We start from the raw sequence: 14,317 nt of genomic DNA, 5'->3' as shown, positions 1-14,317 counted from the left end.
TGACAACTGCTCCGTCTCCCCCTCCCCACAGGTTAGGAGTCTGGGTGTCATCCTCGACAGCACTCTTTCCTTCCGATCTCACATCAACAACATCACCCGGTCTGCTTACTTCCACCTACGCAACATCAACCGCCTCTGCCCCTCCCTTACTCCCCATGCCACTGCTATCCTTGTCCATAGTCTCATCACTTCCCGCCTGGATTACTGCAACTCCCTCCTCTCCGGTCTCACCCACAAATCCCTGCACAAACTTCAACTGGTCCAGAATTCAGCTGCCCATGTCATCACCAGAACCCCCGCCATCCACCACATCACTCCCGTCCTACAGCAGCTCCACTGGCTCCCGGTCAAGTCCCGCATTGACTTCAAAATCTTTCTGCTTGCATTCAAGGCCATCCATAATCTTGCCCCCCCCCCCATATCTTTCCAGTCTTCTCCACATCGCCACTTCCTCTTGCACCCTCCGAGCATCCTCCTCCATTCTGTTGACTGTCCCCTCTGCCCATCTCACCACCATGGGGAGCAGAGCTTTCACCCGCTCTGCTCCCCGGCTCTGGAACTCTCTTCCACCTGAAATAAGGAACATCAGTACACTATCAGTACACAATTCAAGTCCAGACTCAAAACACACCTGTTTAAGATCGCCTTTTCCCTTCACTAACCCCATTTCCTGTCCACATCTAACTGTTTTTACTCGTGTGTACCTTGTGATTTTCTTGTCATTTTATTTTAAATTATGTTAATTGATTTTATTGTGTACTGTGCATTGTCTTTTATCCATTGTAAGGTGTCCTTGAGTGACAGAAAGGTGCCTAAGAAATAAAATGTATTATTGTTATTATAACAAGCAGGTATAATGATGACCATGTTCACCAATGTAGTTTAGCCTGTTAGCATGCTAACACTAGCTAATTAGCACTGAACAGAAAGAGCTGAGACTGATGGTATGTCGTTATTTTTGCAGGTTATGTGGTCATAAACCAAAATGTTGTTCTGATAGGCTGACAAATGAAAAGTTGGACTCTCTGAAAAGTTTCACAGCAATCTATCCAGTAGGCTGGTTGAGACATCGGGATCAAAGTGGTGGTCCGACACACTATTTACACACTGCATTACACCTAAGTGTTGACACACATTGGGTCAGTGTGTGTAATCTAGTTGGGGAGAGCCAAATTAAACAACACACTGTTGAGAAACCCGAGCCATGTCAACTATGGATTCATGAACTTTATTCTCATAAAAAGAAATACATTTCTTAGTTTATAATAAATTAAATAACAAAAATAAAATCATATCCAATAAATCTTTCAAGTTCCTTTGAGACGATTCCCGACGTACTCAGGGAGGAGAAATAAACCAAACAATGTGCAGCCACATTCAGTATCACAGCTCACATGAAGACACTATACTGTATGTGCATGTACTGTAAATAAAAATAAAGCACTGCATACCATGATACATTATACAGCAAAATAAAGATACAATAAATTAATATAAAACCTTAAAAATAGGCCTCTGTATATAACATGACATTTAATATAAGACGTGTGTCTGAAATCAGATTGAAAAAGTTACCGCCCCAAGGATCAATCAGTCTGCTCTAAACGGGACAGCGTAGCTATCTCACAACATCTTCACATCAGCCAACACATGAAACAAAACATGTTTCTTATTTTCAGAGAGGCAGCTGGATCAGCAGGTCTGATCTGTCACATAAAAGCTTTATAAAAACAAGTCATGATAAAAAAAATGGGGGCACTCATAAAGATCCTGTTGGAGCGAACAGACGTCACTCCAGTTTTGTTTTATTATAAGGAAGAGCTACTTTCTGAGGACAAACCCTATGCATGCTTAACATGCTTATTAGATATCGGCAGGATAAACAGCTACTGCAGAGAGGATCATCAGTCCAGTCAGACGTGGAGTGAAGACAAAAAAATCATTCATCACTGAAAATTGAAAGGCATTTCATCCTCCTGTTTGGGGAAAGGATGTAATTCACTTGAGGAAGCATCAGTAACGGACCACAAACCAACCCATAAGTCATTCTGGTGCAATGCCACAGAGAGACACGCTGATTTACACAGTGAAACAAGTGACGGGGGAAATCTGAACTGATAACTCATAAAGCGTGCGTTACGTGCACATGCAGTGTTAGAAAGAATGGTGTGCAGAATGTGGAACAGAAAATATCTTTGTACACGTGTGGCTGACTCATCAAGTAGGGAACAAAAAAAAACAAAAACATTATATCTCTGAACACTCTCTGGAACTATTCAGAAACTATTTTATCCATCACAGGACGCCCACTTTAAAACAGAAAGGGTAGAGTGTCTTCACAAGCATTCCTGGTATTTAGATGTAAGGGGCTTTAAAATGCAGCTAATGATACTTGGAAAGAGCATTTGGTCTATTTGGAGGCACTGTCCCTTCTCTAGGGCGGGCAGTGTGGAGGAGAGACTGGAAACGAGGGCAGTGAGCCAAGTCGTGGCTAAAATAACTCAATAAGCACAATGTGCCTTGGACCTTGAGTCCACTAACATCCCGCATGTCAGTGTGTTTTATGTAAAAGAATTGCGTGTCTTTTGTGTGCAACAAAAAAAAAGGATTGGGTAAAATGTTCTTTGAATGGAAACGTGAAGCTCATTAAAGCAAAGATAGTGGATTTATGTAGTGCATGTGTGCGTGTGTTTGCAGCATTTGACCCTGTCCAGAGCTGAGGCGTGTGTGTTGACATCCTGGCTCCGTCAGAAGCTATGACTCCCCCTGTTATATAACCCTGCATGTGGCTTTGCCTCTGGAGAGGAAAGGGGTGGGGGGTGGTGTGTGTGTGTGGTGTTGGGGGGGAGGGGAGGGGGGGGCTGCCCTGAAGCCAGAGCCTCCTCTGAAAACTGCATCATGTGAACGCTGTGACTAAAACCGTCAGCAATGAACACATGCGTTTCTAACTGGAGTGAGTGAGTGATGATTTCAGGCGGTGAGAGAGAGAGATTTGAGTGTGAAGGTCTGTCTGAGAAGTACCACGTGAAAAAACGTGTGCGACATTGTGTGTGTGTGTGTGTGTGTGTGTGTGTGTGTGTGTGTGTGTGTTTGTGTGGTCCCACTGTTTTAAAAAGCCAGCGTCTGTCTTTGTGGTCACAGGGCGATGCTGTTGGTCCTGTGCTCGGGAAAGCAGAACAGTGAGTTTGAGGGGTCGTCACAATCGTCGGGCAGCCCGGTGTCTGCGGCTGCCAGTGGATTCCTGCTAATGACCAAGTCCAGGCTGTCTCCTGCCTCTATAATTAGGGGCACAGTTAGACAACAGTCCAAATCCCTGGTCCTGACACGGTTCACCTGGAAGTTTAGAATCAAAGAAACCATTCATTCATTCATTCGTGCTGTTACATTCACATTTCTTTGACAAGGCATAGTTTGTCAATTTGGGATTTTTGCCTATTCTTTTATTTATTTAGTCTTTTAATTTTAGTTTTTAGCAGGAAACACAGAGTAATGATCACCAGCCCTTAGCCTGATTTAGTTCAGAAACAGTTTTACAACTGTCCCACACAGTGAGGACAACAGCCAAACAAGTGCATAAAGATGAGACAACCAGGGAAACAATAAAATAACAACAAAACCCCTCTGACATATAAAAATGGCTGAGTGAAAAACCTATTTTTGAGTGAATATTTCATAAAAAAGAATTAAAACAGCAACAAAACAAACCCACATTTTAAATGTGTACACAGACGCTGAATTTGATAGTCTGAAAGGTTAGCGATGACAGTTCTAATTCAGAAGAAGGAAATATTTGTATGATGCTTTAATTGTTAAAACAGAGGAAGTTCTTCTAATGAGATATAGGATTTAATTCCAAATGTCGGCATATGTGCAGATAAAAGATCTTAAATCATGACTATTATTAAAAGCAGGGTATGGGACTCATTTAATTTGCCTTGGCAGAATAATACAAAGTGAAGTGTGAAGGAATTATGAAACTGATGGCACAGAATAATACTTAGAGTGCTGTATAGTTATGGAAAGATTGATACCACTCTCATGTTTCTGTTGAATATGAAGCTACAACCAGCAAAAGCTTAGCATAGTATGAAGACTGAAAACAGTGGAAATGGCCAGCTTTGCTTTGTGCTACGTTAAAAAAAAAAACATTTAAAAGAAAAAATAAATAAAACCTCTTAAAGTAGCTGTTAACATCATTCAGAGCATATCTATGATTTAGAGTCTGAGCTGGGATTGCCTACACATGGCTCTCAACATGGAGGTGGCTGAACAGGCAGCTAGGAGCTAACAGTGCTAACTCCATAAACAGCACTAACAACGGCAACACTGCTGACAGAGCTAATGGTTTACATGTGGGCAAGAGATGGAGGGTGAGTGGTAACCGTCATATGAGCGCAGTGCAGAGTGACGGTGATTAACCAGCCCATGGGATACACACAAATACTCACATGCACTACATCAGCCATGGATATATTAAAAGACCTGGATATAGCAGTGGAGGCAAGAATCCTGATAGTAAAATGAGTCATTTCATGGGGATTGAGACATTAAAAAAATGTATCCACTGATTTACAGACATCTTTTCCCTATTTAAGTCTAATGGGAGAAAGTCTTTTTGGGCCTAATGTCATCACATGATGTACTCAGGAGTTTGGCCACTATGGAAATGTGGCCTGATATGAACGTGCAGCCAAACCATCTACAACAACAAACACAATCAGATTACAACACACACAGACGGAGTGTGACCTCATTCTCTGCTCAGGGCTCCGATACTCAGCCGTATATTTACATACCAAATCGTTTTCTGCTACATTAATGCTCTGAATGTCGTATACAACTCCTTTCAGGTTAAGTTGGGGTTTACAGGATGTTTATGTGCCAGGCATCTTGACTTTCTGGAGTCATTGGTGGTTGCCTGGAAATCTCACATAACCACATTGGTTTCCCCTTGTGTTAGCTGTTGCCAGTTGTTATGCTAAGATAAGCTGACCTTCTCCTGGATATAGCTTCATATTTAATAGACAGTGGTATCAATATTCTCATCTAACTCTCTACAAGAAAGTGAATACATCTATGTTCCAGTAAAGTTAAACGATAGTTAGCTTAGCCCAGCATAAAGACCGTTTCCCCTTGTTTCTAGTCTTAATGCTAAGCTAAACAGCTGCAGGCTATAGCGTCATACTTGGCGTAAAGACATGAGAGTGGTATTAATCTACTCATTTTACTTTGGCAGGAAGCAAACAATTTTACCAAAATGTCTTATTTCTTTAAAGCAGTACCTGAAGAATGCGGTCGAAAGGTTTTAACCCTGCCTGGTCAGCGGGGCCATCGGGGCGGATCATGTTGACATACACCCCTTTCTCCAGGAGCCCGTCGGATACACTGAAACCAAAGTCACGGCTCTCGAGGTCTTTCCTCATAGACACCTGCAAACACAGTGGAGTTTAAAGTCACACACAGCACACAATCATAATCACGCACAAGCTTTTACACTATGTAAAAATACACTCCAGCAATTTAGTATTACACTTCCATAAAGTGCTTGCAGTATAGACGAGGGTGAGATATCCTGCTGGATGCTGCCTCCTCAGTGCCTGCAGCTTTTAAACTGCACATCACCAGTTTCTGACAAGCTTTATGTTAAAAATTTTAAGTCTCCAGGACCAAGTGGAGAAAACTTGTTATTTAGTCAGAATGAAAAAAGCTCCCTTGACAGCCTCAGAGGACATTTTTAAACTACTTTCACAGGATGAGTACATTGTGAATTCAGGCATTTACAATGAAATTTAATGAGAAGATGGACACCATTCTCATATCTGTCTATTCATTACGAAGTTGGAGCCAGGACACAGTTAGCTTAGCTTAGCATTAACACTGGAAATAGGGAGAAACAGCTAGCCAGGCTTTCTGGAGTGGATACTAAGCTAAGCTAACCAGCTGCTTGTCACAGTTTCATATTGAACACACTGATTTTAGAGCAGTATTAATCTTCACATCCAAGAAAGTAAATAAACATTCCCCAAAATGTCAGACGGTTTCTTTAATCCAGTGGCCAGATGAAAAAACAGGATGGACATAACTTTCATAATGTATAAAATATAAGACGCCAGGTATTTTATACCATCTTGCAAAATACAAATTGTTGCACAGTTATAGTCACAGCATTATACAGGTGTCTTGTTTTGTCTCTCATATTGCGTCCACTGTCCCTGCTCTGTATACACTAAACAGTTGACGTTTCCACAGGCACATGTCGTTTGTTTCTCTTTGGATTTAGAGCCAAATTACAACAAGGTCAACGGGTTTAATGAGAAACGGCTTTAAAGGCGGGACTTCGGATGTCTTTCCATGATATCACGCAAGATGTGTCAACCCAAAACACTTTAAATTTCCACACTGCAGGACTGTGATGCACTCTGTTGTTACTGCCCCAGTTCCAGCCCTGTCAGTCCAACGACGCACAGCGAGATGCGTGGCTGACACCAAACACGACGTCTCAAGGAGCACATGGGCACAGACTGGGTCACAGCGTGTGCAGCTGCTGAGGTAATGCTGTATAATGAGTGTTGTGTGTTTTTGTCATACACACTGCATGTCCTGACTGGCCAGGTATCCACTGGGTCCAGTTACACTGTACCAACAGGCACAGCGAGTCAAGTGACAGAGGCACGCAGGTATAAACTTCTTAATGGGCAGATTCCCTCAGGACACTGTTGTTTATACCGTGATCATCAAGCTGTGAGTGCTGCTGACTGATCACTCAGTTATCACATTTTCACCTCAATGTTTCAGTAAAGCTTCACAGTAGAATTAAACAGTACATAATGAGGTACTTGTGCAAGGGATGAAGTAAATAATAAGGGATTAACTTTGCGCTTAAAAGGTCAGTATCTTTTTATTTACTGAGCATCTTTCTTTACATTACACCATGAAGTCATATTGTTATCAGGTAAAAGGGAGGGGAAATCGGCTAAATTGTATACATGTGTTTTTGTTATGCTCTAGATAGGGCCATTTGTGTTTCTGCATCATAGTTAGCAGCCCCACCATGATGAGCAGCCTTGGAAAAACGCTGACTTTTTTTTTTTTGAACGTGAAGCTGCTTTATTCAGTGTTTTATTGTTTAAAGGAGCTATATGTAAGAAATTTAAAGCAAATAGTCATAAAATCCTCCTAATATGTCACAGAGACTAAGGAATAATGTTCATATAACATACTGATCTCACCGACAACAATAGTCAGCCAGAATATTCGCATTTAAAAAAATTTTTTACAGTCTGCAAATCATGTTTATGTTTTGAATTTGTGTTTTGGCCTGTTGCGCCACCCCCCGCCGTCTACCAGTCACGCAGTCAGTAGAGTCGCAGCATCAGTTAAAGTTACGACTGAGCTACAGCAGCACGGCAAGCAGCATTAGCAGTGTCCCAGTACATAGCATTAGCAGCCAGCTCCTCCTCGGCTGTATCCCAGCAGTAGCGTTAGCAGCAGAGAAGCCAGACTTGCTCGAGTGGTCCGCTGGAAAACCGAAGATCAAGGACGCGGCAACACGGCCCTGCCACGGCAGCCGCCCATGGGCAAACAAATCAGTCTCCAGCGTGCCACTGTCCAGCAACCTCGAATCTGTAGGGGAGGGGGGGCAGACACGACTCGCGGCTGTATTTTGAATTTGAGTGCAGTAACTGTTTTGGCCACATTCTTACATACAGCGCCTTTAAATCAATAGGTTCATTTGTTTTGGAGAGGAAGAGACCTCTGTAGATAAACTGGCTCCCTGTAAAAACCTGAACACTGATTGAATTCTAACACTGAGAAGTTTCAGCTGGTTGCAATGTGAAATCCTCACTGCTAGATTGTAAATCAACTTGTACAGCACCTTTCTAAGCACCTTTCTCAAGTGGACGACCTGCTCTACCTCCTTGAGCCACATCCACACCTACTAGATGGATCCTAGGTAGGATCAATCTGATGATCAATACTGATGTTAAAGAAGAAGCTTTTTTGGTCCCATCATGTCATCAGATATGACAGAACAAATGTATATAGTTTTTGCCACATGTTGTTTGGCTGCTTTCATGACACCCCACCTGTGTGTACCAAGTACGTACTGTAGCACTTCAGTTAAACACCCAGTCCCTTTTACTAGCCTGTTGTGGCTTCACATTTTGACAAATAAATGCCTGTCTCAATTGGACGCCTGATCTGGTTGCCAAGCATTTCATTTTATGTAACAGAAGTTCTTTGGATGTATAAAACCAGGTTGTTGACTAAATCAAATTATGTGTCCATTCCTAGATTACCCTGTAAGTTATTCATATTCCTTTAGTCTGTCCCAAATATAGGCCCGTTTATTTCAGTGATTTAAGCAAATAATAGCCCGGGCTATTACATGAAGTTTTACGGTATGTCAATGGTACATGGTGCCCACCTCACCACTAAGTGATCAAGGCAGCAGTAGACAAGCAACTTTCATGTTCTGCTAGGTAAAACTACTGTTCTTGTCAATGGAGTCTGGTGGGATTGAGAGAACGGCTTCAGGTAGAGGACGGCAAGGTAAAACAGTGAAAGTATTTTAAATATAGTGCAAACTTTAACTGATGTAGATTTATTTAAGCGGGCCTTTTTTAGGTGGCTGAAGACTGACCAATTAGGCGGCATTATCAGGGCACAGTTTTATTTTGTGTTCATGATGTGGGGGTTTTTGTACCTGGAAGTTACTGTAAACATACACTGTGATTCGGTGTATTTAGAATGAATATGAGCTGATAACATTCAGTGGCTGATTGATCAGAGCACCCTTCAACTACCTTGTGCAGTGCCAGAGGGGTAGGGGACAAAATATCAGAGGGGTCCCCTCTGCCCCGTGACGGTACGTCTCTGGCTCCAGTCGACATGTTCAGGTTGCTCTTGTTGTTAGCGTCGCTGTGCAGTCCCTCCCTCTTAATGGGACTAATTTCAGACTGGAACATTGAGTCGTCGTTGGTCTTGGTCTCCTCTAGGTACAGACTGAGAGCGCTACCTGTCATGGATGCCTGAAAGAGCACAAAATCAGGGATTATTAAAGCATCACGTGTTAAAGAGAAAAAAAGACCATTTGGACAAGTGAAAATATCCAAATACATAATCTCTCATGAGGTGTTCACAGAGACAGATTAGAGGCCAGGGCGTTGCAGAAAAGCCTTTCTGGGTCAGTATGGCAGCAGGTGCCCGACGCTGCTTGTCAGATTTAATAACAGATTACGCACTCTGGCGATTATCATAATGCTTCATCTGGTATTGTCATCTAGGCCGACACCGGTCTATGAATACGTGAGTAGGACAAAGCAGATGGAGGAGAGGAAACAGGAGCAGGAAGGCGGGGTGGAGATGACAGGCCAGCTTACCTCCAGCTCCCTGAGAATCTCTGACTGGCCGCAGGTCTCGAGGTCCTGCAAAGCCTGGGACCAGAAGCTGTCCTCCTGGTTCAGGGTGCCATGGCAACGAGGGGGGCTGACGAATCTATGACAACGCAGGAACCAGAACATGAGAGCAGCCCTGCAGGTCTTGAGGTTGGTGCCGCTTACAAAAGGCAGCATGGGAAATGCAGTTTTTGTGCTGCGTGCTGGAGGAATCCCTTTGAAAACCTCTCAGGACCACATTGAGGGTTTTACTGTAAATTCTCTCACTTGTGGCGAACGCTGAGGAGTCCGCCACATTAGATAAAGCCTTTAAAAGAGTTCACTTCTACAAAAGTAACGTCGCCCCCTCCGCCCCCCCAAAAAAGCAGAAAATTGAAAGCATGTGACACAAAAGTTCAGAAAAAAAAAGAACTGTGAAGAGACAGATAAGGCTGATGTATCCTTGGGCGCTTTAGGTGCTTTCTGTGGAAACGTTTTTGTTGTGGACAAGGGGTGACAGAAAAAGATGCATCTATGTGAAACACCAAAGAGCTCGTGGGCAGTTAGTAAAGCAGATGAGAGAGAGAATACCTGAGAAAGAAGAGAAAAGGACAGTTTTGGAGAAGCACAAAACACGAAAGCATACAACACAAAATGAAGAGAAGATAATTCAGACAGTGCAGTTTGACTTTGTCAACGAACCCAAAGAAGGGAAAAGAAAAATCACAGAAGCTTTAATATATTCACAGTGGTGGAATGAACTCAGATCCTTTACTTCAATAAAGTATCAATACAACGGTTTTTAAATTTCGTCTGCTCTTTGTTGTTTTGTGGAATATTGAATCATACCTCTTTAAGCCTCAAACTTATTTATATGACGCAACATCAGAAGTTTAGAGGTGAAAAGTCTCTTTACGAACAACTTAAAGACATCTGTAACATGACAAGAGGATGATTGCTTTTTTTGTCAGAGGTCGCAAGCCCAAAAAGGTTGGAAATCCCTGGTTTAATCTTTAAAAGAATACTTCATCCCCCAAAATTATCATTTGAATATTAATTACTCACCATATGTTGAATTTAAGTCATTGAATTTGTAAAGAAAACTGTTTTTCTTGCCTCCACAGTGAATGAAGAATCCAATAACAGCGAAAATTCTTGATGAATTGAATGAACAGGGGGCCGCGTTTAACAACAGCAAAACTATATGGAAACATCATACATCATGCAGGCGATCACACAACTGCAGTATAATCCAAGTCTCATTTATGCAGTGGTATGCTCAGTACTTCCTAAACAGCTCATGCTTGCCCAGGTGCACAATAGGGGTTAGCCATATCATCTCATTCACGATAATGCCGGTATAATTTTTTATAGGATACAAAAAAAAAAACAACTTATTTTGTTGCAGTTGTTACATTCTTAAATTAATAAAAAAATATCAATGTCAACATCATCAACAATGTTACTCAGGCTGCTACGAAATATTAATTGTCTTCGCCCATCACTTACACCTCTACTATCTTTGGCCTCTCTCTCAAGTGTCTTCATAAACTCCAGTTGGTCCAGAATTCAGCCAGCCGTATCATTACCAGAACCCCCTCCACAGATCACATCACTCCAACTTCACTGGCTTCCTGTTGAACGTCACATCAATTTCAAGATTCTGCTTATCACCTTTAAGACCCCTTGTAATCAAGCCCCTTCTTACCTGTCTGAACTCTTTCATATCTACACACCCTCCCATACTCTTAGACCATCTTCTGCACTCCAACACACATCACCATCTGCCGCTTGACTACCGTGGCTTCTAGAGCCTTCAGCCGTTCTGCCCTCCGCCTCTGGAACTCTCTCCTCCACGATTTTCGCAATATTGACTCCCTCTCCACTTTCCCATCTGAAAACACATCTTTATAGGATTGCATATTCAGTCTGATTTAATTGTGACACACAAATGGTGACCTGCACTGATGATGACTTTATGCTGATGATTTTAATATTCTAAAATTTATGACTACAATTTTTGTTTAGTCATTTTATTAACTTTTACTGTACATTCCAGAATTGTTTGATTTTGTTAGATACATTGCTGATTGGGTTTTTACGGTAACTGTGTCTTGTAAGGTGTCCTTGAGTGGTTTGTAAGGCGCCTATAAATAAAATGCATTTCATTATTATTATTAATGTTGAAATCAACAGTAGAGACCAAAACCATTTTGTGTTCCGGTCTGTGAAATGTTTATTTCTGCTGTTCTGCTGGACATTTTAACATGAGGGGTCTATGGGGATTGATGCACTCTTGGAGCCAGCCTCAAGTGGCCATTAGAGAAACTGCAGCTTTTTGCTTTGACTTTATTTGCTGCTCTATTTAAACTCTGCTTGTGCATTCAGTGGGAATACCTTCCAGCCTTCAAGCTTGTTCATTGACCAGGAGTTCTTCTGTCATCCACCCACCCATGTTCCTCAGCGGTGAAAAAGCTCAAGGTTAGATTTCAATGGAATGTGAATTCAAATGCACCTGCTACCCATCCATGTGTGAGACTGTTCACATTTTAGCGGAAATGAATGTGTTTGGGAAGTACCTAGCACACGGCTGGATGAATGAGGCTCGGATTTTGCTGTATGAGTCGTACCAGAGTTTATAAATGGAAATTTTGATAGAGTTTTGCCAATAAATGCGGCACCATTCATCAAAATTTTCTCATGGCATGTGAGAAAAAGTTTTCTCCAAGAATTCAATGTAACACGGGGTAAGTAACTGACATACAAAAGAATGTGTGTCTGAATATGTGTTATATTACCTAGAGGATTATCGTGTGTTTTATCTGTAGCGAGACTAGTATCTATATCTGTCAAAAACATGCGATGCAAAATTACAATATGTCCCTCAGAAATCTAGCACAGAAGACTACAGCATGAAATTTCCTAAAACAACACAAGTCCAGTTCTTGAATAAATACACTCAGTTACTTCCCACCACTGTTAGTACACAGAACATGATTTAAATTAAATATGCTGTTTACTGAGAAATCACAAACACTTAAAGCTATACTGAAACAAGATGTAAGATGTAAACAGGAAGGGAAGTGCAGGCCTGTGTACTCACCCTGGTATCTTGTCCCACTCATCCTCAGTGAATCTCCCGTCATACAGTGTTGCGTGGTGGACCAGACCTGCAGAGCTGGAGCTGGTTTGGCTCCTGTGTTTTGTGCGTCTCCACTCATTCGGATTGAGCAGTATATCGGATGCTTTGTGAAGATATGTTGCTGAAAAATAAAAAAACAAATAAAAAACAAGAAAATTAACTGAACTTATCAGATAAGACTGGAAATTGGTAATTAATAGACAACAAGCATCCAGTGGACCTCACCTTGGCTACTGTAGCCCGCGTCGAACCCTGAGCTATCCCAGGAGCTCATAGCAGAGTCTATACTGGGCAGAGTGGCAGAGTAGACCTCTGAGTGTTTACTGGTCTTCTGGGAGTCTGTCAGGTCATCCTCTGTGTCACTTAAAAACCCAGCTACTCTGTCAGGAGGCCGCCGGCCATCAGACTCTGGGAACAAACAGTGAGTCAAATCATTGTTAAACTAACATTGTTAGTTGTTGAACTAACTTATTTTCGTCATTTTACAATTTTATTTTTTCTGGTTTGTACACTATGTCTCCCTGTTTTTAATATGTCTATGTTCTCTGTCTCTTTTTCCCCTTTTCTCTTTTCCTTCTCTTGTAAAGCGCCGTCCATATAAAGCATAACCTGTATTTAACCAGGATGTCACATTGAGATTAAAACCTGTTTTACAAGCGAGATTGAGCCAAAACAGGGTCAAATTGCAGCATCCAACACATAACAGGACAACATCATCAAATCAGGCACAATAGGTATGACTAAAAATACATTATGTAACACAGTGCAGTAACAAAGCAGCAATAATCACAAGCTGCAGCAGCGGGGTATTGTTTGTGACCTTGTGAGTTTTTGTGTGTGTTTGTGTGTGTCATCATAGAAAAATGTGCTCCGCGAGACACCTATTGTAGTTTGAACTACCACTGTAGACATTCCGAGTATTTTGCCAGGTGTTTCTATGCCTGTCTGTCTGTGGGCTGATGTTGACACTACAATAGTGTAGCACCCATACGTGACACAGTAATGAAACTTCAAGGCTGTGTACTTGAGATTACAATGAAGTCTGAGTTTGAGTGTGGGTGTGGTCTGAGCAGGGGGGTCGAGAAGTAGGGGGATAGGAAGTAGGGAAGGCGCCATTGTCCCCCGCTCCCTACATTATTCCACATTCGTTTTACGTGCAGATTCCTCCATTGTGGCTGGAGTGATGCCAAGATGGCGTCTAGTTACTCGTGTTTGTTAGTTAATAGAGGCAACTGCAGCCAGCAGTGACCATGTTCATTATTTTAAGTTTAAAATCATTAAAGAGATAAGGATCTCTCTAACTTTTTGAAAAGTGTTATGTAAATAAAGTTCGCTGTCTTGCAGTAGGATCAAGAGAATGATGAACAATTGCCGAACGACAAAGGGAAAATATATATATCTGACTGTTGGCTTAAAGGTCCAGTTTGTAAAATTTAGGGGGATTTAGTGGCTTCTAGCAGTGAAGTTTGTGGACTGCAACCAACTGAATTCCTTCAACATTCAATAGACATTCAGTTCAGTGCGCTTTTTTTTCCCATTTCCACTGTGAAAAGTTGTGGATGGGACCGACGCAACCTTTCCGTATCGTCCCCATTTTTGGTCCCCCCTCTGTTGGGGTACCTAGCACACAGATCTGGTACTAAAAGGTGGAGCTGTGAACCCTGCAGTCCGCTGATTGGTCAATAGCGGACGGTCACTCTGCTCAGGGCTGAGTTGTGGCTGGTTTTGAGGCTCATGTAACCACTGTTCATACCGTGGAGAGTTTTATTAGTAAACTGTAACTATAAAATGAAAGGAT

General features: G+C 42.0%; 1 protein-coding gene across 7 annotated transcripts in view; it reads right to left on the bottom strand.

Moving 5' to 3' along the window:
• Window positions 1-2,227: 2,227 nt before the first annotated feature.
• The window catches only part of LOC125891936 (glutamate receptor-interacting protein 2-like), a 45,683-nt gene continuing 33,593 nt past the window's right edge, over window positions 2,228-14,317 (bottom strand). For 6 of the 7 annotated variants that reach the window (XM_049581546.1, XM_049581549.1, XM_049581548.1 and 3 more), the window contains exons 19-24: window positions 12,745-12,927; window positions 12,481-12,640; window positions 9,384-9,498; window positions 8,808-9,032; window positions 5,283-5,429; window positions 2,228-3,333 (exon numbers count right to left, since the gene is read on the bottom strand). In XM_049581546.1, the coding sequence (XP_049437503.1) occupies window positions 3,136-3,333; window positions 5,283-5,429; window positions 8,808-9,032; window positions 9,384-9,498; window positions 12,481-12,640; window positions 12,745-12,927 (1,028 nt within the window). In that variant the 3' untranslated portion in view covers window positions 2,228-3,135. Of the gene's footprint in view, window positions 3,334-5,282; window positions 5,430-8,807; window positions 9,033-9,383; window positions 9,499-9,589; window positions 9,969-12,480; window positions 12,641-12,744; window positions 12,928-14,317 lie in introns of those variants that run through there. The other variant, XM_049581553.1, reaches the window with a different exon arrangement.

This window comes from Epinephelus fuscoguttatus, linkage group LG7, assembly GCF_011397635.1.
Source record: "Epinephelus fuscoguttatus linkage group LG7, E.fuscoguttatus.final_Chr_v1".
NCBI classification, from domain to species: Eukaryota; Metazoa; Chordata; class Actinopteri; order Perciformes; family Serranidae; genus Epinephelus; species Epinephelus fuscoguttatus.
The sequence above is the reverse complement of the archived record's forward strand: the minus strand, read 5'-3'. Positions and strand labels throughout refer to the sequence as shown.